This window comes from Anabrus simplex, chromosome 1, assembly GCF_040414725.1.
Source record: "Anabrus simplex isolate iqAnaSimp1 chromosome 1, ASM4041472v1, whole genome shotgun sequence".
In the NCBI taxonomy this organism is placed as follows: domain Eukaryota; kingdom Metazoa; phylum Arthropoda; class Insecta; order Orthoptera; family Tettigoniidae; genus Anabrus; species Anabrus simplex.
The window spans coordinates 1,046,270,893-1,046,296,828 of record NC_090265.1 but is presented as its reverse complement, the minus strand read 5'-3'; the positions used below and the strand labels follow the sequence as shown (position 1 = coordinate 1,046,296,828).

Below are 25,936 nucleotides of genomic sequence, written 5' to 3'. Positions count from 1 at the left end.
TTCTCTCTCCTGGCATTCTCATAATGTGTCCAAACCATTTTAGCTTTGCTATATCAATCAAGTTAACACACTCCGACGCTTCTCCTTATTTCCTGAGTTCGTATTCTATCTCGTCCTGTTTTTCCCTATATGCTACTCAAGAACCTCATTTCAGCTCCTTGTATCTTACTTTTGTTCCACTTAGTCAACGTCTAGGCTGCTGAAGCATAGGTCAGTATAGGTTTATAATAGGGTGAGTATAAAACCTTCTTGCACTTCATTGGCACATTTTTGTTCCATACAATGTCTCTCACTCACGGGTAGAAACTTGCAGACTTCTATATTCATAAATCAATTTTGCCATCTAAATTTCAATCTTATGACGGCATGCTGCTCAAATATTTAAAAGTGTTCACTACTTCAACAGGTTTATTTCCTATTCTTATCACTCCCATGGATTTTCTGTTATCTCTCGTCATGATCAAAGTCATGCTTTCTGCAGTACTAATCTTCATTCCAAAATTTCGTATCTCCTCATTCCATAAATCAACTTGTGTCTGTACAATCAATCAATACTGATCTGCATTTACGGCAGTCGCCCAGGTGGCAGATTCCCTATCTGTTGTTTTCCTAGCTTTTTCAGAAATGATTTCAAAGAAATTGGAAATTTATTGAACATCTCCCTTGGTAAGTTATTCCAATCCCTAACTCCCCTTCCTATAAATGAATATTTGCCCCAGTTTGTCCTCTTGAATTCCAACTTTATCTTCATATTGTGATCTTTCCTACTTTTAAAAACGCCATTCAAACTTATTCGTCTACTAATGTCATTCCACGCCATCTCTCCGCTGACAGCTCGGAACATACCACTTAGATGGATGGCTTGTCCGGCGTTTGCTCTATTAACCAGCGTTTCGTCTTAGGTCTGACACTAGACTCTTCAGAGTGGGATGTGTCAGACCCTACCCACTGACGCTGGGGTGTATGCAGGTGAACTTATCAGAAGCTTATTTATGAAGCACAGTCTGATAACTGCATACGGGAGATAAAACTCCACAATGGAATTAATGCCCGCCTAGCAATTCCAAATGGAAATTCTAAGTTCCCATGGAGGGAATTAGATTCTTTTCCACCAATAGAGCATATCAAAAATCAGATCAAAAATTAGATGGATGGCTTGTCCGGTGTTTGCTCTATTAACCAGCGTTTCGTCTTAGGTCTGACACTAGACTCTTCAGAGTGGGAGTCTAGTGTCAGACCTAAGACGAAACGCTGGTTAATAGAGCAAACGCCAGACAAGCCATCCATCTAATTTTTGATCTTTTTGATATGCTCTATTGGTGGAAAAGAATCTAATTCCCTCCATGGGAACTTAGAATTTCCACATACCACTTAGTCGAGCAGCTCGTCTTCTTTCTCCCAATTCTTCCCAGCCCAAACTTTGCAACATTTTTGTAACGCTACTCTTTTGTCGGAAATCACCCAGAACAAATCGAGCTGCTTTTCTTTGGATTTTTTCCAGTTCTTGAATCAGGTAATCCTGGTGAGGGTCCCATACACTGGAACTATACTCTAGTTGGGGTCTTACCAGAGACTTATATGCACTCTCCTTTACATCCTTACTACAACCCCTAAACACCCTCATAACCTGCAGAGATCAGTACCCTTTATTTACAATCCCATTTATGTGATTACCCCAGTGAAGATCTTTCCTTATATTAACACCTAGATACTTACAATGATCCCCAAAAGGAACTTTCACCCCATCAACACAGTAATTAAAACTGAGAGGACATTTCCTATTTGTGAAACTCACAACCTGACTTTTAGCCCCGTTTATCAACATACCATTGCCTGCCGTCCATCTCACAACATTTTCAAGGTCACGTTGCAGTTGCTCACAATCTTGTAACTTATTTATCACTCTATAGAGAATAACATCATCCGCAAAAAGCCTTACCTCCGATTCCACTCCTTTACTCATATCATTTATATATATAAGAAAACATAAAGGTCCGATATTACTGCCCTGAGGAACTCCCCTCTCAACTATTACAGGATCAGACAAAGCTTCACCTACTCTAACTCTCTGAGATCTATTTTCTAGAAATATAGGAACCCATTCAGTCACTCTTTTGTTAGTCCAATTGCACTCATTTTTGCCAGTAGTCTCCCATGATCCACCCTATCAAATGCTTTAGAGAGGTCAATCGCGATACAGTCCATTTGACCACTCTTCATTATCTTCCCAAACTACAATGTCATCAGCAAAGAGAATAGACTTTACTTGTTCGCCCATCAGCTTCTCTTTGACATTATGTAGAATTCTATCCATGATGTTAATGAAGAGTAAGGGAGACAATACACTTCCCTGTCTTAAGCCTGTCTCAGTTCTGAACCATTCAGTTTGACCCATTACGGTTAACACAGTTTTCACGATTTTGATACAATGCTATTACCATCTGCATTGTTTCATTCCCAATCTGTGTCTCTGTCAATGTTTTCCATACCAAATTCCTTGGGACACTGTCATATGCCTTTTGAATATTTATCATATAGCAAGTATACAGAAGGAAAGGAACATGTACAATATATACAAGGACAAGAATGTTCGTAGCATTCATATTTACAAATCAATGTCTAGTTGCTGTAGCTATTCTAAGAAGGGAGGTGTAGCACTGATGACATTTCGGGCTGGTCTATCATACTTCCTCAGAAGACACCCTCAATAATGTTCTGTCACAGGGAGGGGGTTCTCAAAGTCCCTACTTATGTAACATTGCATTACATCTAATGTGGCCTGTTCTTAAATGGTTTATTTTAGACCATTTGTCTCTTCAGGTGAAATCCTGGGAGTCCAGTCGTGGGGTCATGGATGCCTTGGTGTATCACATATGTAGAGCTCCAGCTTTGATGCCATTTTTCCTGGATATTGAAGGCATTTATGTCATGCCGTATTGGGTTCCTGGATATAAGACGAGAAGGGGTAGGTCAGTAAGGACTTCATGGATTGGGTGGTTCTGTGGGTGATCAGGATGGTGTAACTTTTTCCACTCATGTATAGTGGCTTCCTATAGTCTCAGTTCCGGACGGGGTATGTTGCTGATGGTATGTAGCCACGGGATTAGGGTGGATTTTAGCGTGCCTGTTATGGTTCTCATACATTCATTCAGATGCACAATATTCAGCCACTGGATAAACCATGGTGAGGGCAATAGTGCGTAGTGAGGATGCATCAGCTCCCCATGTAGTTACAGCTAGTTTCTTCATGATGTTTCGTGACTTAAGTTTCTGACTTGTGTATATGGGGTTGAAAGTATGTTTAACTCATTGTTGGCAGAACACAACATTGAGCTTTTGGTGAGCTATTTGCTTACACAGACGGAATGAGCATACTTCTGTCTTGGCCAGATTTGGGCAAAGTTTCCACTTCGTGTAGTATGCATTGAAGGTTTCCAAGTCATTGGAGAGAATGCTTCCCCCCCCTAATGTGACAGTTTGGACAGCGATGGGTAAGTCGTCGTCATAGCAGAATTTCTTGCTGATGGTGTCAGGCATGTCACTGGTGTACAAGTTGAAAAGTAGTGGGGGTAATAGAGGTCCTTGAGGTAGTCAATTTTTTATTGTAGAAGACTTGCTTGTCTTTTGCCCTATGGTGACCTTGAAGTACCGATTTGTCAGCATGTTCTTCAGAAGGGCAAGTTTTCGGCAGCATGTATGCTTTTCAATTTTTAATAGTAGTCCATCCAGTCAAACTGCATCATATGCTGCTGTCAGGTCAAAAACAGTGACGGATGTCTTTAGCTTCTTCTGAAATCCTGCCTCAATATATGATGTTAATGCTAATACTTGTTCACAGCAGCCTTGTTTGATTCTGAAAACCACTCTGTATGTTGGTGTTATGTTATTTCCTGAATTTGGTTGAGAATGAGGCGTTCCAACAATTTGTAGCAAACACTCAGTAGTGCAATAGGACGGTAGTTTGAGGGATCATCTGCTGGTCTTCCTGGTTTGAGGATTACCATGGTGTGAGCCATCTTGAACTCTGGGGGAATGATTCCAGTCTCTAATACGTCACTGAAGTTCTTGAACCATATTTTCCCATGCTCCCTAAGATATCTTTTGAATTCAGGAAAAATAGCATCTGAACCTGCAGCCTTCCTCATTTTTGGCATGTTCATGGCTTTCTCAATTTCTTCTTGGCTGAATGAATTAGCAAGAGTAAAATAATTTTGGAGGCTGTTGTCCTATTTCTTCATCTCTCTCTGAATGTGTTTCTTCGTAGTGGGGTCTATTGGAATTTTGTCATCTCTTGATTTGATATGTAGTGCCATTTTATTTGGTGTTATTCCTGACACTTCTTTACGTATGTTAGAAGCAGCGCCAAGTTTCCTAAGGAGTGCCCATGCTTTTCTGCTGGAGTGAGTAAAGCTCAGTTGAGAAGTTATACCTCTCCATTTCTCTTTTCTTCCTTTAGTCACTCTTCTAATATCCTTTTTCCCATTTCAGAATCACCAGTTTTCTGATAACTTTCATACATTTTTTGGATAGTATCATTCCAGCATGGAATATACTGCTTCCTGAATCCCCGGGGGATGTTTCGCTTAGCTGCACTGATGACAGCGCTTTTAAACCTCTTGTAGTTTTCTACCTGCAGGGAAATCCATCTCAGATTACTATCTACTTCCGATCTGTACTGGTCCCAGTTTGCATTCTTGACGTTACATCTTGGTCTATGTATGGATCTTTCAATTGGTATTTCAAGACCTATACTGATAAGTCATATCTCACCTGTCCATGGATCAGTCATGTATGCCAGAAGTAATATTTGCAACATTTCAGAAGTGAACTCCCAAAGAGTTAAAGACATAGAAATAATCACTGCCAAACTAAATCATTTGACTGTCGCATCAGTTTACAAACCACCTCACTCCAACTGGCCAAGTCCACCACTGCCTCCACTGCCCACCCCTTGTATATACATAGGAGACTTCAACAGCCGTCACACATCCTGGGGATACCTAAACAATGATGGAAATGGAGAAAAACTGGCTATGTGGTGTGATATCCAAGACCTATATTTCAGTTTGGATGCTAAAGCAGAGAAAACATTCCGTTCTCCTAGATGGCAATCTGACACCAACCCTGATCTGGTTATTGTTCCCACAGATGAAAGAAAACTCTGCCTAGATCACACAAGAAAAGTCCTTCAACATTTTCCAAGAAGCCTTTTCAATATCTAGAAACATTACTACCATGACCTATCCATCATCTGATGCAATGTAAATATTGGGTCAAATGTGGACCTGCCGCTTCTGAATCCATACTGGTGTTCTGCCGATTTTCCCTCTATTCTGTCCTTATTTGTTTATCCAAGATTCTTTCAAGGATCTTAGCTGTATGCTGTTGTCACTCCTCTGTAATTTTCACATTGCTTCCTGTCTCCTTTCTTGAAAATAGGTGACCCCCTTTTGTCCACTCTTTTCTCTCCATATCACTCTGAAGAGTTTATACAACCAAGGTAGACCAATTGCTCCTGCTGCTATTATCTTTTCTGTGGTGACCTTGTCAATTCCAGCTGCCTTGTCTCGTTACATCCTTTTAGTGGCACACTCAATCTTTGCCATGGACACCTCGTTTTCCTTATCGTCCATCTGCAGCAAATTTGGTTCTTCAATTTCTCCTTGTACTGAGGTATTTTGCATGTTATAAAGCTGTTCAAAGTATTTTCCCCACTTCTGCAATATATCCGCTTCTGTATCATCACTTCCTCCTGTTCCTTTTTAATGAAATTAGCACCTTCACCTGTTTTTTTAAAAATTTTTTTTCTTTCTGTTTTACCCACTGGAATAAGATCTTTTTGATACCGGTTGTATCTTCTTGCAGAGATTCAGTGAATTTTTTGCCAGCATTTCTTTTTCTCTTGGAGCACTCCTTCTTGCAGTGCCTGTTTTCTGTTTTGCATTCTGTTGTTCTGTTTCTCAGCCATTTTTTCCAAGCTTGTTTCTTCCGTTTAACTATATCTTTTACCCTGTCATTCCACCAGGGCGTTTTTTGATCTTTCTTCCTTCCCGATAGTCTTCCACAGGTCTTTTCTGCAGATTCCACCATGACTGTTTTAAAGTACGCCCATTCTTCTTCGAGCCGTCCGATGCCTTCCTTAGGTATGCTTGTTTTAATGTGTGTCTGGAACTCTTTATTTCCTTCCGCAGTTTCCACACCTTTAGCCTTCTCTGCCTAATCTGTCATCTTTTGTATCTTTCCCATCTTTAATTTAGCCGTCACAACTCTGTGTTCTCCTTCAAAAGATTCACTTGAGAGGTCTGTAACATCTACCAACATTTTCCTGTTACCTTTCTCAACCAAAATTTAATCTATCAGAGTTTTGATTTTGTTATCCCAGCTGACTTTTCTTCTTTTGAAACCATGTGTTACCAATGATCAGCTTATTTCTTCTACAAAAGTCTACCAAAATATCTTCAGTCTTGTTTCTCTTCCCATATGCAAATGGTCCTATAATCTCTTCATCTCCTTTTCTTTCCTGACCTACTAGGGCATTCATGTCTCCTATGATCACAACTTGTTTGTCCTGTACCTTGCATTCCAGATATTCAAGGTATTCCTCTAGATCCGTATCTGTATTTCCTGTTTGTGGAGGATACCCTTTAATTATATCTGTAACACCAGTTTCAAGTCTCAATCTGACCTTAATCAACCTGTCATTTATGTTTTCCACCAATTCTAGGTATTCCTTTAGGTCTAATTATGAGACATACACCATTTTTGGCTTCTCTTCCCCCTCTATAGTATAAGGTGTATCTTTCCTTTAGTTTCCTCTCACCTTTTCCTTTCTATTTGGTCTCACTGATTTCCAGCAATGCTAGATCTTTGTCAACCATAAAATCTACAATTTCTTCCACTTTCCCTGTTAATGTCACTACATTGATGGTCACTATCTTTGATGTATTTGGTTGCTGGTCGCCCATTTCTCACATTTCTCCCAACATCTCAGAAGAACTGCACATCTTGTGTGGGGAACGCCCTAGGATTTTGCACGTCGCTTGTGGGGGAACACCCTAGCATTTTTTGAGGCTTCAGTACACTTGTCATCCTATAGGCTTATTTTATGATGGGTTCGCCACTCCTAAAGGCATTTTAGAGCTACTGCTAGCCGAAACTTGTAGGCCGCTCCTAACATGGAGAACAGACGCCTTTTGTGTCTGCTCCTCTGGAGTACAGACGCTACAGTTGATAACGGGTTTCGGTGGTATTTCCTCGACTGAGAGCCCATTTCCCTTACATAAGGACTCCTCCGCCCATAGCCGTTGGTCCTTATAATGGGTCAGGCTATTTACCACCGCCCAACACTTGGCATGGAGACACTGGCTGTATGGTTTACTCCATTACCATAGCAGATTTAACTGGCCAGACATGAGGAAGTTGACCACCTATTTTAAATGCTGTCTACTGCTCTGATAGAAGGTAGAAGGCTAGCTCGCATGTGAATAGTGCTATTTTTATTTGCTCTCTTGTGAAGATTATGGACTGGTAGCAGTTGCCATCAGTGACGTACACCAGGCGTAGTTAATATCTTTCTTGAATAATGTTGATATCTCTCATTTATGGAGTTTTGTGGGGCACCTTGTATATATATTCCTAAGGTATTTCTGTTATTGTTGTTATTACATGTTTTGCCTGTTGGCAATACAGATATCTTATTTGGGTTTTCTTTTTTGGTTTTGCAGTTTAAGTGATACTGCACAGCTTCCAAATGACCCATAGGAATATTGTTTAAAGGTCCTTTGTTGAAGAAAATGAATATTGATGGCCTATTGAACACAAGGAGTGATGATTTTTAAAATTCTTTGAATTTTAAGTTCATATGAACATTGGAAAAGACCATCATGGGGAGGTGAGCTAAATTTTCTTACAAAATTGGTAGTTTTTCATTACATTGACTGCTGTGAATAGCATTTCAACTATATTCAATCCATATTTACATTTTGTTGAAGGAAAGTACAACACTTGAGTTTAATTTTCTGACCATTATTGAATGCTGGACTGCACTTGTATTGCTGTTTATTTTTGTGATTTAAAAGAGATAGGTCATTTTCTTGTGAATCTGGAACAATTTAATATTATATTTAGTTGGTTTATGAATTTACTGTCACATTTACAACTTACAACTTAGCATCCAGCTGATGCTTTCTTGATGAATGATATTTTTAAACAGTATTTTTAGCCCTGCTTGAAGGATCATTCATACATTAACTGTTTATTTCCTCTTTCTTCCATTAGGATATCAGCTCTAATGTTAATCAGTAGGAGTTGCGATATGTTACAGTTTTTTATATGTAAATTCAGTTCTGGTCTTTTCACCCAGAAAGGATGTTTAAAAATTTATTTACTAAATAGTGATTAAAGCAGCAAGTCATGAATAAGAGGCTGTAGTAAGTTACTGAAAAAAGGTATCTACTAAATTATGATTTTAGCAACAAGTCATGAATTAGAGGTTGAAGTAAGTTACTTCACTTATTACATGAAGCTGAGGCATCTTAATTGTTAGTCGAAAATGCGAAGAGTTCACTGGAGAAGATAGCCAGGAAACATTTTAAGCTAGTGCTGCGAGTCCCAAGCTTGGCTTACGTTTTAAACTACAGCCTTTTGTGAAACCTTCAGCCAATGAGTAAAGACTTTTTCTGCTCTATCAGAGCTCAATCCTCTTGCAATCAGCCTATCTGCAGGGGTCCGCTCGAAGGAGCAAGTTCGACTGTATTTATTAGGCTACCCACTATAGTAAGTTTGCATTCTAACCTATTACTGCCTAAAAGTCTTGGACCACTATTGACATGGACAGATGAACATGGTTCCCAATAACTGTCCAGATATTGGATAGCTGTTAGGGATTGGTGTACTTAAATAATGGGCCCCAGTGTGTCCCATGAACACATCACCAAAATCAGTACACCCTCCTCCAGCAGCCTGTCTCTGTCCGACCATACAACCACATCATAACTCGATGGAAATCAGCCTACAAATGCTCTCGGCCATCAAAATTATGAATGAGGAATCAGGATTTATAGGAGCAGGCAGCCTTTTTCCACAATCTCTGCTGTACTTGCTCTGTCGTTCTCAGCTCAAGAATTTAATTGTGCATGAAAGGAGAAAGGGAATAGTATATTCTATTTAGGACAATTGAAAGTTTGGGTGATGGATGGTAATTTCACTTCACTGAAAAAAATATTTGATGAAATTTCCCACTCTTGATTTCATACTCCTGTTTGTTAGGTAGCAGAATTGCTGCTGTTGTGAGTCTGAAAATAAACCTTTCACTGCAAAATGACCTCCAGTTGCCTGATCCCATTAGAGTACTCAATTCAGGATACTATGGCTGTTTTCCTGAATTGAGTACTCTGGACAAGTAATAAGCTGATTGGGTTGTTTAGACTGGGCACTTAATAAGCTGACTTGGAGGTTTGAAAAAACCCTATAATCCCCTTAACCACAGAACATTAAATTCAAGCTGTGCATAGTTTTTTACATGCTTGCTGTAGAGGAATGTCGCATGTTGTCAAAAATATATTAGTCTCTCCAAATGGCATAAACAGTCCCAAGAAAACAAAAGATTGAGAACGACAAAAGTCTTCAAGTCTGGCAGAATGTGGTGACTGGCTGAACAACAGGAAAATATAACACAGTACATTAGATGCTCTGTTCACATTTAATAAACATACAACATGCATTTATGAGTTGAATTGCCTGAAAATAGCTCAAATGTGCAAACATGCTATAAAAAACATGTTTATTCAGAACCAGAAAGACATGAAATGTGTACATACTGAGTTTGAACAATGTGACAATCCTGTAAAAAAACATACATTTGCGTAAAAGTCTTGCTTTACTGATTAGACTCTGGAATTTCAGTTTTCTGCCAATTCTTCAAAAATGTACATGTTATACCTGTATTGCCTTTCATAGTCGGTTATGTAAATAAGCTTATCTTGAATTGTCAGTATACCCTGTATGGAAAAATAATATTTCAAAACAGAGGATATATTTTAAGAAGTATTATTCTATATTTTTCAGTAATGACCATGTGAAACATACGAAGATGTGAGCTAGCATCTGGGAGATAGTTGGTTTAAACGTCACTGTCGGCAGCCCTGATGATGGATATCCATGGTTTCCCTTTTTCACACCAAGCAAATCTTAATTAAGGTCACGGCTGCTTTCTTTTCTCTCCTATCCCTTTCCTATCCCATCGTCGCCATAAGACCTATCTGTTTCAGTGCGATGGAAAGTCAGTTTTTAAAACATTTTTTTGGATTATTAGTTCAAATTGTTGGCCCTGCAAACATCCTAGTTGAATCATGTTTTAAAATCCTGCATTATCCATTCTTCAGAGAAAAGCTTTCCCGCATAATCTGTCCAGAAATGTTGGTCCCATCAACGGTAAATCTTTGATCAAGCGTTTTTCAAGATGAATAGAATAAAATGTAATAAATTTGAGAACTTTTTTGAGAATCGATACTTGTACTCAAAACCATATTCTCTAGCATATCATATCCTTTAAAAGACGAGTAGGGCTAATAGTATAAACCTGCAAAGAAGAAAAGAACCTGTGCAAAGCCACTTACCCGTGCATTCTCTCTGAGTGGATGGGTGACAACATAGAGGAGTGGTGGAGAAGGTCACATGCTGCTTGGCCACCGTATTATGATCTCTGTGAAGACTGTTGACAAAAGAGTTCCATTGCCACTTCTGTATTTTATATACATTTTCTTTCTTTAGTTGTATTTCTAGAATCCCTTCTTACCTAACATATACTTTATTGGTAAATGTTTTTATGTATATAGTGCTGTGAATCTGAATCTGAAGATGATAGCAGCAGTTGGGAAGAACATGGTAAGATGGTAGATGAAATACGAGAATAAGAGGTACAATATGTTAATTCCGCCTCTCATGATGTAATCCTTTGTGAGTGAGTATTTTGTTTGCCTTATTTCGTGTTGTTCATATTATGTCCTCTCTGTGTACATTTATTAAAACAGTATACTTCTTGTAAACTTATGGTTTACAACAACTCCATGCTTTATACTTTCGGTCACTTTGTTTACTTCCGTTCTTTTAATTGCATTGCATTTCATTTCCAACATTAATGAAAGATTAACCTCTGTCGACGAGCCTGAGTGCAGATGCTCACAGTGCCCGTTTACGGCAGTTTGACGGCTAGTCGTGCACACCCTTCTCCTTGATCATCCCATATTGTCGGGGAAGATCAGGGAGACATGCCAGTGATCAAATAACAAGAATGAAAGGACAGTTACTTAATGCTTATGGATGTTCGTGTTAATGTTCCCTCACTGCGATAAGTACCGGAAAAGCGATCGGCGATGAATTTGCGTAAAGGATCATCTTCGCATTGCATTCACCTGGTATTGTTTAGGGAGACCATGGATGTCTTAATGCAGAGTGGCCGCGGCGTTGGCAGGAGACAGAGTGCATTCCGACAGCCCTACGTGAATATTCACCACTGAAAAGTACTGTTATATATCTAAATCAGCCTTGTCAATACTATTAACAATTTTAATTGTTTGTTTATTTCAATCACTAACTGGCATTCATGTTTTGAGAAGTTGACAAGTTTTCTTCTTCAGTAGCCCAAAAACCACCAAACACTTCTTGAACTTGACCTATCGCCTCATATTTAACAACAATCAAGTTATTATAAGACACATCCTCTGTATAACATTAAAACTTTTGTACTAAACAATTCAAAATTAAAATATTTGGTATGTCAATCAAACTCTAAACAAACAATCTGCTACATAAAATTCTTGTAAAATAAAAAGACTTATCCAGTAAATAAAACTTTTAAAACTACATATAAATCAAATTATCATAAAATCCTTCAAATCAGAGTTTTTGTCTGTAATAAATTGTTGCGGCTCCTTCCGTTGAACAATACATTCCCGTGGACAATCTCTTATTGGTATGTTAGTCTTTGTTTTCACTAAACTATAAGATAAAAAGAAAAGCTGGTCTTATGATCCAGAAGCCAAAAAAGTACTCAAATTTAACCTGAAAACTTATTAAAGACTTACTGAATATACTGTTTGTATATACGAAAATAAGGTTGATGTTGAACTCTGATTGATTACTTGCAGAAACATGCAAGTTACATCAGAACATTCAACTCCATTTGTCTGTTGGAACCAGTCGAGTCATATTAATATGTACATGTCACCTAGACCGGAAAAACAGAAACCTACACATATCTGACTCGCAGTATGGCTGTGCCAACTGATATACGAACTTCTGTCCTGCTGCTTGTCAACTTCTGTCAGCTCACTCTGTAATTCAAAACAAATATTAACTTACTTCCTTGTAACGGCGGGTAAGGGGAAGGAAGGCAGGCAGAGGTGAACTTGAGTACTACTGGATGCTGTTGATTTAAATGGGAGGGGAAACAAACTGGGGAAAGGATGTGAGACTGGTTCGTGGATTATGACCTTATAGATTATATTAAATTTCCTTTCTTCTTTTCCTCCTTATGTACAATCTTGCCAATTTAAACAATATATTGTCATCATTCAACAGTTTATTTAAATTTAATTCATTATCACCCTTCTGGTCTAAATAAATCCACAATTTTTCCATAATATCCATAATTATACCTTTTTGAACTATATGTAAGACCCTCATACCTTTTTCTACATCTGTAAATTTGATTATACCTGTGCATGTGTTCCAGTGTAAAAAAATCTTTTATCACATTTACACATTATTTATATTGTATTGTACCCATAATTACACTTTTAATCTCAGAGGATCAGAATAATATAGAGGATATAATGAAATCGAGAAAAAATAAAATAAAATTAAAAAATGACTATTCTTCGTAGACAACCCTGTCCAGAAAAATGGAACGATAGTGGAAATGATCATTATTAAATATTAAATTTACCATTCAAACTCAAAACTATCAAAGTTTCACACAACATGTTTCTCATTATTTGAATTACTAGTTAAATGTTAATACACTCACTTCAGTTGAAGCAAAGTTTAGACCATGTAATGATGTCCATGTTGGTCTCAAAGTTTTACACTTTTTTTTTTTAGGATTAAAATATTGATTTTTCATTTATAATCATTTTTAATTCAAGGACTCTCAAAGAATCTCTGAACTCTACACACATTTAAGGATTTGAATATCCAATTTTAAATCGTAATCATTTATGATTGTCTATTTCAATTTAGTCACACATTGTTCATTTGAAAAGAGAGAAGAAAAAAAAATCTAAATCCATAACAAGCAGAGCTCTTTTGCTTGGCCGAAAGGATCCTATTTCTATAACGCTACTACTAGGCATGAGGAGATCTAATTTATAATCAACTCAACTACACTATCCATAAGCATATTACTTTGAAATGAAAACCATAAATGAACTATGATGAGGATTACATTACCACTCACAGAAACACGTAACAGGTCTCCTTAACACTAGCCCAGGAAATATTTCTATAATAATAATAATAATAATAATAATAATAATAATAATAATAATATCAATAATAATAATAATAATAACAATAACAACGTCGGACAAAATTAACGCGTTCCCTCACTGGTGACACATATTACACCTTGATACCACACATCACAATTCTCGTATGACAAGAGAATAGAAGATGTAATTATTTTAACATCAGCCCACAAACAAGAATTTCTTAAGATAACAACACTAAATAATGTCAGTGCTGACCACCTAATTGTAATCATGTCAATGGCTTGCCTCACTCAGGAGTATTTATATTTTGAAGAAATGTGAACGTGAGTGATCTAGCACCTTCAAAATCACAAATATAACATTTATGAAGAAATGGATACATTCCTATTAATCGACGTATTATGTTTTATTAAAAGGGAAGAAACCGTTCTATTCCACACAGACCCTATGCATTTAACTAATCAAGACACACCGTTTGCAATATCTTGTCGAACACTCATTGAAAGAAAACTCACTATCTATGTAGTACTGGTACTGAACAAATTGTCTCAAGTCATGTGCACGTGCAGACCTGCGATGGCATGTTTCCAGCATTTCCAGTGATGGGCAGTTCTCCTGTCCATTAGCAAGGGTCAGTTGGACAGTGTTATGCATGGCTTGACCAAGCGCCAAATTGTCATTTCGAGATATTGACGTGAACGCGTTTGTTAGCATATAAATTTGAGTCTTGAATGAATTAGCAGATTTCTTTCACCATAAGAAGGACTGAGGTCAGTTCTATTTATAGACCAATCGCCAACTGCATAGCAAGTCATTAAGTGTCTGATTATCCATAAAATGTTGCTTAGTCAATTTTAATTTTCTGAAGTAATTCATTCTATTTCTCATCACCTGACCAAGTGACAATTTTGTCCCTTGGTCATGTGATGCATATTAATGTTACGCTTTTACTTACATTTTACATTGGGGATTGTTACTACGAAAGGGTAATAATCTAGGTAAACAGACGTATAAACAGTTTTATGAGTAATGTTGAACAAAACTTCTGTTTATTATTCTACAATACCATTACCATACAAACAAAGAAACATATTATCCATACTATTACATTCTGACATTTTACAGATGAGTTTCACTTATGCCGGTGTATCTACTTGATATCACTAATAACGGAAATTGAAATAAACTTCAGAATGTTCAATCTGACACAGGAATGGGAAGTATCATCAGCTTCATCTAAGTTTCATCTTCAACAATGAAATCAAGTTGCTGGCAATCGAATCCATCAATATAGTCTTCAATACCCGGATGACTGCAGAGTTTACGATAAAAATCAATGGTATCTTTCGGAATAAGTGACATCAAAGAGCGTATGTCGCTGAGCTTCACTTCTGAAATGGGTTTTCCATTCGGCCACAGATTGCTAAAATAGTGGGTCACGCCATTTTGTGAGGACGACCAACAGCTTTCTTCTTCTGAATGTTTATTTCAACTGGCTGTCCTTCATATTCCTGCTTGAAGAAGATGCTAAATGGTGTGTCTTTATGTAGCTCTATCTCTTTTACTTTCAGCCAGTTTATCTTCTCTCTCAAATTATTTGTCTTTCGATTCATGATTTGTTTCTCAAGTAAATCTGTACTTTTAAAAACCTCAGACTTCATTCTGTGAATAACTAAGGGATTCCTCTTCCTACAAAATTTCATCACATTGATGTAGTCCTCTGCTGTATACAACATTTGCTGATGTTTCAGTGCACACTCTATGTCCCCGAAATCACTGTCATTGGGGAGAAAGCTGTGTCCTGGAGCAAGGAAACGTTGAGTGATTTTTTTTCACTATGGGATGCTGTTCTAAGATAACTTTTAACATCAAAACCATTTTTATGTTTCGGTTCTGTCCTCCACAGGAATCTGACCACAAGATTACTTCAACAGCTGGTAGCTGTTCCATTTAATATTTCATCAGGCATGAGGATACCCTCTGTGACCCTCGGCCTGCCTCACCCTCTAACCAGACATAGCAGTGTCCTCTTTCATCCTTACCGCTGCGTTTTCCAAAGTTATGAAGCCATAACTGCCTTTTATAAATGACTGTATCTGTAGGAATTCTAGGCAATGGCAAGGTTTTCTTTAGGTCAAAACAAAGAACTTCCAGGGTGCCATCTTGTTTTGCCTTCGACATGTCCGATTATCTCATATCCTGCACAATTTTGACTTGTTCAAGATGATTTTCTTTTTTTGTTTCTAAATTCTCAGACTCGCATCCAGTTGTGTTTTGGATCTGAACTTCCAAGGTGTCACAAACATTACATGTGTCCTTTTTCAGCGGTTTCCTTTGATGTTGAACTTCATGAAGAATATTTTCTTATAACTTGCTTTTGATACAGGATTTGAAACCTCGTCCTTGTACATATCATACATGACATTGACCGTTATTTCAGGGGCAAGATATTCTGCTTGTGTCTCACTTCTCCCATAGTGAGATTTGTAATGTGGAAACTTCTTTATGTGTCTATGACTTCTTTAAGTTTATTTTCAAGAAGTTTATTCCTTCCACCAGCCAATCCACGACGATCCACAATGCCCCCTTGGTGATTGATCTTCTTAATTGCCAGATGAACCTTTCCACTGGAGATCCTAAATGTTTGCAAGAAGAAACTTTTGCATACTTTGACACAGCGGATGGTGTAAGTTCTTGGGGCTGTTCTTTTGTTGGAGTCCTTCACTCTCTTCCGTTTGACATCTTTTGTTGTTACCATGGCACAATTAATAAGAGCTGTTTGTGCATCGTGTGATGTAGTACTATAGAAGTTTTTAAACTCTTCTTTCAATGCTTCAGTTCCTATTTCAGACATTTACATGAACAGATGTATTCTCTAAATTCTTTGGGTTCTTTAAGTTATCCCCGCTGTGTGATATAGGTTTCATTTTGAACACATTTCATCTTCCTAATTCTTCGATTCAGAAATGGATATTTTCTTTTCCGACCTTTTCTTGGTCTCCCTTCTCCCAGAGAAGAATTGTTTTTTGCTTCCAATATCTGAGATGCTTCATTCATTGGCTGAGGAGTTGAACAATGGGTCTGGCTAGCCACATAATTAGAGATACTGGAGCCTAAAACAACGTGTTCATTAGTAGCATTACTATCATCAGAATTAACATCTGTATATGAATGAGAGAAGTGATATTCATTCAGTAATACAGGAACGGACTGTTGCTGATTGTCAGACTGTGTATTTTCCTGTAAAACAGAAATATTTTATTGTGGAGCAAGAATGTATTTCTTCCTAGAAAAACCTTACCTGACTGATCTACAGAATCTGTCCGGCAATGCTATAGGATATGATGGTGTTACTTTTCCATTAACTAAATCGTACTTACCTTCAACAGTGTTGTTGCGTCCATTCTGTCCTCAACAAAGTTTGAATGACTAGAGCATCTCGGTTCTAAATCTGAATAATCATTCTGAAGATTGCCAGTCGTGGCTGTATTACACCTCAGAACAGTACTTTGGGTAGCATGACAGCATTTCATTGGACTCAGCTCTGTCAGACTGCTGGAGAAAATTACATATTTTGGGGATTCGAGAACAGGTGTCTGTGGATGTAATTCCGGCTCATCTTCCTGCGTAATAAGAAGAGAATATAGAATGGTGAAACTATTTTAAAAACAATCCATAAGTAACATGACCGGGCTCGATAGCTGCAGTCGCTTAAGTGCGGCCAGTATCCAGTATTCGGGAGATAGTAGGTTCGAATCCCACTGTCGGCAGCCCTGAAAATGGTTTTCCGTGGTTTCCCATTTTCACACCAGGCAAATGCTGGGGCTGTACCTTAATTAAGGCCACGGCCGCTTCCTTCCCACTCCTAGCCCTTTCCTGTCCCATCGTCGCCAAAAGACCTATCTGTGTCGGTGCGGCGTAAAGCAACTAGCGAAAAAAAAAAAAAAAAAAAAAAAAAGTAACATGTGTTCGTCGTGTATGCTAGTGGTACTGTAATATAGGCTGAACAACTAACCTGTAATAATGTTTGCAAGTAGATTTCCTTCCTTGCTAACTCGACGATTCGTTGGGCTCTTGAGGAAGACCTAAAGTGATCCATGCCAAAACAGAAGTGAATAGTGTTAATAAGCACTCACTAAATAATTTTCTTGATATGAAGATGGTAGACAATCATGGAGAAACTTCACTGTTGTCACAGGAATAAAAAGGCGGGAAAGAGCAATACACATAACATGACCAAGCGACCGCCAAATGTTGTTTAGTCAGGTGATGCAAAATTCAACTGCATGAGAGTTTCTTTGGTCAGTTGGTGTAGAAATATCTTCAGGCAATATTTAGAATGGCGCTTGGTCCTAATCGATTTATTTTTTATATAAAGGATGTTCGAGAGTACGAATATTTTTTTTCCATGTAGTTTGAAGCCTCAGCTACCAGGTGGTGTAGATATCTGGAAAATTGAGAATTGTCGCTTGGTCAACTGATGTATAACACAGTCCAATTCTACGTCAGTCTTATATATATATTTTTCCGACTTGTTTTGCTTTGCCCATCTTGTATTTCATGTAGGGTTTGTTATTGGAATGTGGAATGTCGAAAATTACATGCAGGCAGCTGGAATGGAATTAAGTGAAAATGTTAGCACTCTTCTTCTTCTTTGTTCGTTATGCCAGAGCAAGGAGCAGGATTGAACTTTGTAGATGATGTCGTTGCCTTTTTCTTCTCCCAAATTGTTTTCATCTTCTCGCTGTTGCTTTTCTTGTGATCTTCTGATCAGATTTTGTTGTTGGTCGTGTTTGGATGGTGTGTAAAGCCGTGATCGTCGACTAATTTTCTGAACTTAGATCTAATACAATGCCTTCTCTGATACCTATTTGCTTTTCCAACTTCGAGCAGACAACTGTTTTTACTTTCGTTATTATTATTATTATTATTATTATTATTATTATTATTATTATTATATATATAATTCGCTGGGGCCATCAAGGACCACGTTAAGTCCTGTTGCATTTGACACTGAACTTGGCCTTCTTTAGAGCCCAAATTTCCCTCATTCTTTGTGAGTGGGCTTGCTTACCCTCCTCTGTCCAAGGGGCACCGTGTCTTCTCTTCGGTTGCTCGTCTCGGTTTAGCCCGTTCGTCAATATTTTCTTGCGGAAGAGATCTCTGTTAAGGGCGTCTTCAGCTGAGATTTGTAGCAATTGCAGGTCTTCTTCCGTATTTCTAAACCAGGGAATTGTGGTTTTGGGGTTTGAATCAAAAAGTGAAAGATTTCTTTAGTTAAGTTTCTTCCGTCCATTCTTTTCAGATGACCGTAAAATTGTGCCCGTCTTTTTCTGATTGTGTCGATAATTTTCTCTATGTTGCTGTAGACTTCCTTGTTGGATCTCTTTTGATGGATTCCATTTCTGTACTTTGATCCCAAGATTCCTCTCACAATTTTGCGTTCTCTTTTCTCCAGTTCTTCAAGGAGTCCTTTGTTGGCATTTAGAGACAGGGTTTCGGCTGCATATAGAACTACTGGCTTCAGAACTGTTTCATAGTGACGTATCTTGGTGTTTTGGGAAAGGCATTTTTTGCTGTAGATTGTGCGGGATGTTTGGTATGCTATTTCCAGTTTGCATACTCGCTCCTGAAGTGCTTCTTTGTCCAGTCCATTTTTCATGATGATCCCACCCAGGTATTTGAATTTGTCTACTCGGGTGATGTCCCCGTATTTTGTATGGAGTTTTGGTGGAGCCTCTTTGATGTTAGTCATTACTTCTGTTTTCTCAAACGTTATCTTCAAACCAGTTTGTTCGGCAATTTCCTTTAAAATTTCAATTTGACCTCTAGCGGTTTCTATGTCGTTTGAGAGAACAGCAATATCATCGGCAAATGTTAAGCAGTCTGTTGCGATCCCCTTGGATTTGGTTCCTATTCTCAATGGACTGTAGTTGGTTTCCTCTAATCTCACCCGCCAGGTTCTGATGATCTTTTCAAGAATACAGTTGAAGAGTATCGGGGATAGCCCATCACCTTGTCGGACTCCTGTTTTGATGTCAAAGGAATGCGAGAGACATCCTTGGAACTTCACCTTGGATTTTGTATTGGTCAGGGTGGCTCTAATTAATGCCATCAGTTTCAGATCAACTCCAAATTCATTTAAGATGTTTAGCAGGACTTCCCGGTCAATGGAGTCGTACGCTTTCTTAAAGTCCACAAAGACAGACACATACTGCTTGGACCTTAGTGTACAATATCTGAAGATCGTTGTGAGATTTTGGATCTGTTCAGCTGTTGAGTGACCTTTTCTGAACCCTCCTTGGTTTTCACCTATTTGATGTTCGACTTGTGCTTCCAAACGCTCCAGGATGGCAAGTGATAGAATTTTGTAAGTCACGGGTAGCAAAGATATTCCTCTGTAGTTGTTGATGTTCTTCATGCTGCCTTTTTTGTGTAATGGATGGATCAAAGCTATTTTCCAATCTTCGGGTAGGGTCTCCTTGTTCCAAATTTCTTCTATTTGCTTTTGCAAGATATCAAGTGATTCCTCTGGGGCATATTTCCATAGTTCTGCTACTACTGAGTCTTCCCCCGGCGCTTTGTTATTTTTGAGACGGGCATTGTGGCGCTTGATTTCATCTCTGTCGGGTGGTCTGGAATCTGGGTACCTGAGTAAGGGTTCCTTGGTCTCAATGGCGCTTTGTGGTTTAGAGCAATTAAGTAAATTCTTGAAGTAATCTGCCAGAATGCTGCAATTTTCTTCATTTGACGTCGCCAGTGTGCCGTCCTTTTGCTCAAAGCATAGAGATGGTGGTTTATAGCCAGTGAGTTTGCGTTTGAAGGCTCTGTAGTACTCTCTGCTTTCATTCTTGCTAAAGTTTTGTTCTATCTTTTCAATGAGAGATTTTTCGTATTTACGTTTCTCAGTTCTGAACACCCTAGCTGCTTGGGCACGTTGGGTTTTGTAGGTTTCCCAATCATTTTCTGATTTCGTAGAGTAGTACTGTTTCCACGCATTGAGTCTTTCTTGGAGGACTGATTCGCAGGTACCATTCCACCAGGCATGCTTTTTGCTTCTTTTGATTTCTGCAAGGTCTTTGGCGGCCTCAACAAGGAGACTTTCGGCGTTGTTAAAGTCACAGTCATTTGGTCTAGCCTTCTCCTGGAACTCCTCGACCCTTTGCCGAAGTTTATCATTGTCGAAGGGTGTGATCTGTTTGGTTGTCTTCCTTGTGTTTGCGGGAATTGGTTTGAATTTGATAAGAGACATATAATGATCTGAGGCCACATTGACGCCTTTCTTTACCTTGACATTCATAATCTCAGGGCTGTTTCTCCTGGAGATTGCAACATGATCAATTTGGAACTCTCCGTGAGCTTGGACAGGAGAACGCCAAGTCATTTGCTTTCTGGGTAGATGGCGAAAGTGGGTCGACATGACCTGCAGGTTGTGATTTTCGCAAATGGACACCAGTCTTTTGCCGTTGGGATTGGTTCTTTTGTGAGCAGGGTAATTTCCTGTAACTTTCTTGTACTTCTGTTCACAACCTAGGTGGGCATTGAAGTCACCCAAAAGAAGCTTGACACGGTGTTTGGGGATTTCGTTTAATTTTTCATCCAGTAGGTCCCAGAAATTATCAACTTTGTCTGGATCAGACTTATTCTTATCGTTTGTATGAGCATGTGCGTTAACTAGGGCGTAGGTTTTGTTTGCGCATTTAATTATGAGTATAGACAATCTGTCATTCACAGGTTCGAAATTTGCAACCGATTTAAGGATCTTGGTTCTAACAGCAAACGCGGTTCCAAGCATCACAGCTCCATTGAGGATTCCTCTTTTCGCTTTGCTCTTGAAAAATCGGTAGCCTTCAGATTCAAAAATCTCTTCATCTGGGTACCTTGTTTCCTGTAGGGCCATTATGGATATCTGATTTTCGTGAAGAGCTTTGGTGAGGGTTTTCAGCTTGCCAGTTTGTGTAAGTGAATTTATGTTGAAAGTTGCTAGAAAGGTTTTAGATTTTTGGCCTGAGTTTTTGACTCTTCGGGGTACACCGAGACGCTCCGACTCGTCTCTTGCATGATGTCGAGTCTCCCCCAGAATCCGAACGAGAGTCGTGCGCCGTGGCGTTCACGACGAGGGATTTATCCGAAGATTTACCCCCTGGGGTATGTTTCTTGAAATGTTGTGCCATCATGCTCTTTGACTTGACTTTGCTTTGGACGGGTACCCATCCTTTTACAGCTAGGGTTGTTAGCCCTAGAGGTTGCCTCAAGATGTTTTCTGGCTTCTGGTCATTTACCAGTCTTTGCCGTAACCCTGGCAAGGGACCAGTTTTTTTTTTTTTTCACGGTGGTATTTTATTTCCCTGCTACCCTCTGACTCCAATGGGACGCGCCCGGTGGAGGTAACCGGTAAATCCCCACACGGGATTATTATTATTATTATTATTATTATTATTATTATTATTATTATTATTATTATTATTATTATTATTCAGCTTCGACAAACCATACTGGAAGGATGGTGACACATTGGCCACTCACCAAAACAGGATGTGTTGCAGCGAGAAGAATCGCCACAGACAATAACACCAGCTCTGATTGTGAAAGTCTACATATTGAGTCCAGAAACCTCTATAGGGAGAAATAATGGCAAATTACATTGCAGGGCCAAAAGTCATGCGAAAGCCGTATGTTAAGTCAAAAGGCAGTGGCGCCGCCATTCTGTGATGGCTTGGTAGTGCCTAGACGTGTATCAGTTGTAATCCGATATCGAGAGTGAATGTAAACATCACTTGTGCTGTTACACGTTATAAATTTCATATTTGAGCCCGTATTGTCAAAGTATCAACTTGTGAAAATTTAAAATTGATTATTCCACTTTTACAATACTGTAATTCTCTTCATTGAAAAGACTACATTAGATTATATTCATGATACATGTTTAGTCCTCCTATGGGATATCTTCAGTCACACAATCTTGAATGTTAATATGGTGCAGCATGAACATAATATGAAGCATGAAGTCCAGTTAAAACACAGATTAAAATGTTGTTATATCCATAGAATTATTCAATTATAAAACAGTATAATAAGGAATCATGCATGCAGAAAACTGAAACCTTTTTCAAAGAGAATTCGTTCAAAATTATTAAAAAAGACTCAACCAATATTATCCATAGAAAAAGCAACTTCTTAAACGATCTTCATTCATCCTCAATGAAAGGGAGTGTCAAAAACTTATTAATATGAACCCGGATATTCCAGTGGCTAGGGTACTACCGAAGGTGCATAAAGAGAACATACCTATAAGACCCATCATTAATTTGAGAAATAGCGCTATATACAAAGCATCTAGATTTATACACAATGTTTTAAAAAACATTATAGATTTGAGGGTAACAAGTCTATTAAGAATTCCGAAGAATTTTGTGATCGTACTAAAGAGTTAAACATGCAATTGAACCAGAAGATGTATTCATTTGACGTCAAAAACATGTTCCTGAATATTCCAGTATCAAAAACGATCAACCTTGTAAAGAACAATCTACTCAAATACAGTAATTTAAGCAGGCAAAGGTAGCCAATTTTATTGATATCTCGGAGTTCGTCACTCTAAACAATTACTTTACTTTTAATGGCCAGATATATAATCAGGAAAGTCTTCGCATGCTCGAAATTTATATGGATTTTCTTGAAAATAATAAAAACAACAACATTAAATGAATAACATGCTGGTCGAGATATGTACATAGATGATACGTTTACAATAATCGATAACAGTATTACTAATGGAGAAGAGGTTTTAGAACAACAAACAATATGGATTCACATATTAAATTTTCTTTCGAAAGTTAAAATAATAAAGCATTAAATTTTCTTGACATTACAATCATTAATGACTAAGAAACTTGGGTATAAAATATTCAGGAAACGCACTGAAACGGTGAGAGTGATTAGACAAAATTCCGTACACCTTGCAGCACATAACAGGGCCTCTTTTTATAGTATGACTAGCTGATGTACCCATGCTTCGCTACGGGATTCTCAGAAAGACTGTTTTTTTTGGTTTTCCTAACTACAGTTAAAGCCATTACAAAAACATCAGTAGGAATGTAGGGATTAAAAGCAATGTTATCATATAAAATACTCACTCAAATAAAAAACCGTACATTTTCTCACTTTTAACGAACCGTACTACGATTTTTTATTAACACCACGCTTTTTGTTTCCTTTTACAGATTCAACTGTAACACTTCTATTTCGACTTGAATGACAATCTACCACACATTCTTAACAACATTGCAGCATTGCAACAAATTGAGATGGTCCATAAAGGCCCTATTTAAACATCGTTCTTCAACTTCGTATTTTTTTATCAAACTGAACCACATCACCATATGCCATTGATTTTCGATTTATCTCTTGTAAACAAATATTAATGGTCACATGACCACATTTCACTATTATTTTATTCTACATTTTTATTAAATACGATTATCATTGTCATTTTCGTTGTAACCACTGGTCGGCCAACATAATTTTTAGCAATCCTATCACTCATTTATGACAGATTGTTGCTTTGTTCAATTTAATTATAATAGAAGCCTTCTAATGTCATATCACCATCACTTTCACCAATTGTAATTTTACTTACTCATTGTAATATCTTTATAACCAACTTAACTATAATCTTTTACCGTATGTTAATTGTAGTTCTAGCCTCTCCAAGTTTAAAAAAAATGTTTTATTTCATGTATATATAAATCAAGTGTCTGTTTCTATTTTAAAGTTAAGATAATGGCTGATGATGCCTGAATTCAAGGCAAAACATGTACCATTTTTGTTAACATGCCAAAGTAAACCAACTAAAATAAGACATTTTGTATTGATTAGGTGGGAAATTCAATAAATTGACTTATTGATATTATTCCATTCTGTACTACGATGCCGATCTAACAGTCCAAAGTTCCAGTGCTGGAATGATCAGGCCGCAGACAGCCGTGAACACTCCGCTGCCATTGTTCCGTTTAATATACACACTACTCATTCCAATCAGTGCCTCAGAGTGAGGATTGAATAGCTCGAATGCAATGATGAACCAGTTTGTTACGTACCAGTAGTATCAGAAAATATATGAACCAGAGGAATGGCATGCTTAAGAAGAAAGTTATCTAACTCCCCAGCTACTTCCTGCCAATATTCAGGCAGGCTGTTATAGGCCTACTCGGTACGACTGGGCGAGTTGGCTGTGCGGTTAGGGGCGCGCAGCTGTGAGTTTGCATTCGGGAAGTAGTGGTTTGAAAACCACTGTCGACAGCCCTAGAGATGGTTTTCCGTGGTCTCCCATTTTCGCACCATAATTAATTGGCAGGGTCGCATCGTTTCCACTCCTAGCCCTTTCCTATCCCATCGTCGCCATAATACCTATCTCTGTCGGTGCGACGTAAAGCAAATTTTAAAAAATACTCGTTATATCACATCACAACAAACAGTGATCAATGTAATGTTATTGTTGTTCAATGTTATGAGCTTTCTGTATTGTAGGCCTTCACATTTAGTTTTCTTTTGACTATGTGATATTAGGGCGTCTTACGAAATTATTTATAGGGTAGACTGTAGTTCCTTATTCCCTGACTTTACATAACGATTTTCGTTAAATTCTGTTTACCCATTTTCTCGTGACTTGGCGCTGATATGGACTTAGCCACAAAAATACACATTCATGAATATCTCTGTTATCATAGCCGGTACGATAAAAATGTATAAGACATAAATGATCGGAAATTTAATACTGTGTAACATTAGTAATTTAGTATTTGTCGATAGGGCCAGTAATAACACAAATATTTGAGAATTTCATTTTAGACCTTCCCCTAAACTACCATTTCTTTCAGCGTGAATAAGACTATTTATGGCCTAGATTGTAGTGACTTATTTTTCGACTTTTCATACCGATTTTCATTAAGATAGGACCAATAATAACGTAAATATTTGAGAATTAAATTTTAGGCCTTCCCCTGAACTACCATTTCTCTCAGCTTGAATAAGATTATTTATGGCCTAGATTGTAGCGGTTTGTTCCCGGACACTACATACTCATTTTCATTAAATTCTCTTCAGCCGTTTTCTCTTGATGCGTGTACATACATACATACAGACAGACAGAAATTACGGAGAATTAAAAAGTGCATTTCCTTGCTACTGTGGACACGACCGATACAGAAATATCATCCTTTTTAAATTCTGAGCAATGTACAGACAAAACTCTTATTTTATATATATAGATTTACAGAGCTTATAATATACCAATGTCAGAAGTAGATCGTAAAAATTAATAGGATATATTTATTTTATAGCTAAAAGCAATGGCAAATTTTTTAGCAAAATCGAGAAGAAATCATTTTCCATATTAACCAAGGATACTAAAAAGAAAGAAGATAATTACACCCTTTTCACCTATA

General features: G+C 37.9%; 2 protein-coding genes across 8 annotated transcripts in view; both read left to right on the top strand.

Moving 5' to 3' along the window:
• The window catches only part of LOC136857937 (zinc finger protein ZFP2), a 585,780-nt gene that overhangs the window by 126,966 nt on the left and 432,878 nt on the right, over positions 1–25,936 (top strand). The window lies entirely within an intron of this gene.
• The window catches only part of LOC137497007 (endothelial zinc finger protein induced by tumor necrosis factor alpha-like), a 70,459-nt gene that overhangs the window by 14,418 nt on the left and 30,105 nt on the right, over positions 1–25,936 (top strand). The window contains exon 2 of the mRNA XM_068225351.1: positions 7,725–7,891. Within this exon, the coding sequence (XP_068081452.1) occupies positions 7,884–7,891 (8 nt within the window). The 5' untranslated portion in view covers positions 7,725–7,883. The remainder of the gene's footprint in view (positions 1–7,724; positions 7,892–25,936) is intronic.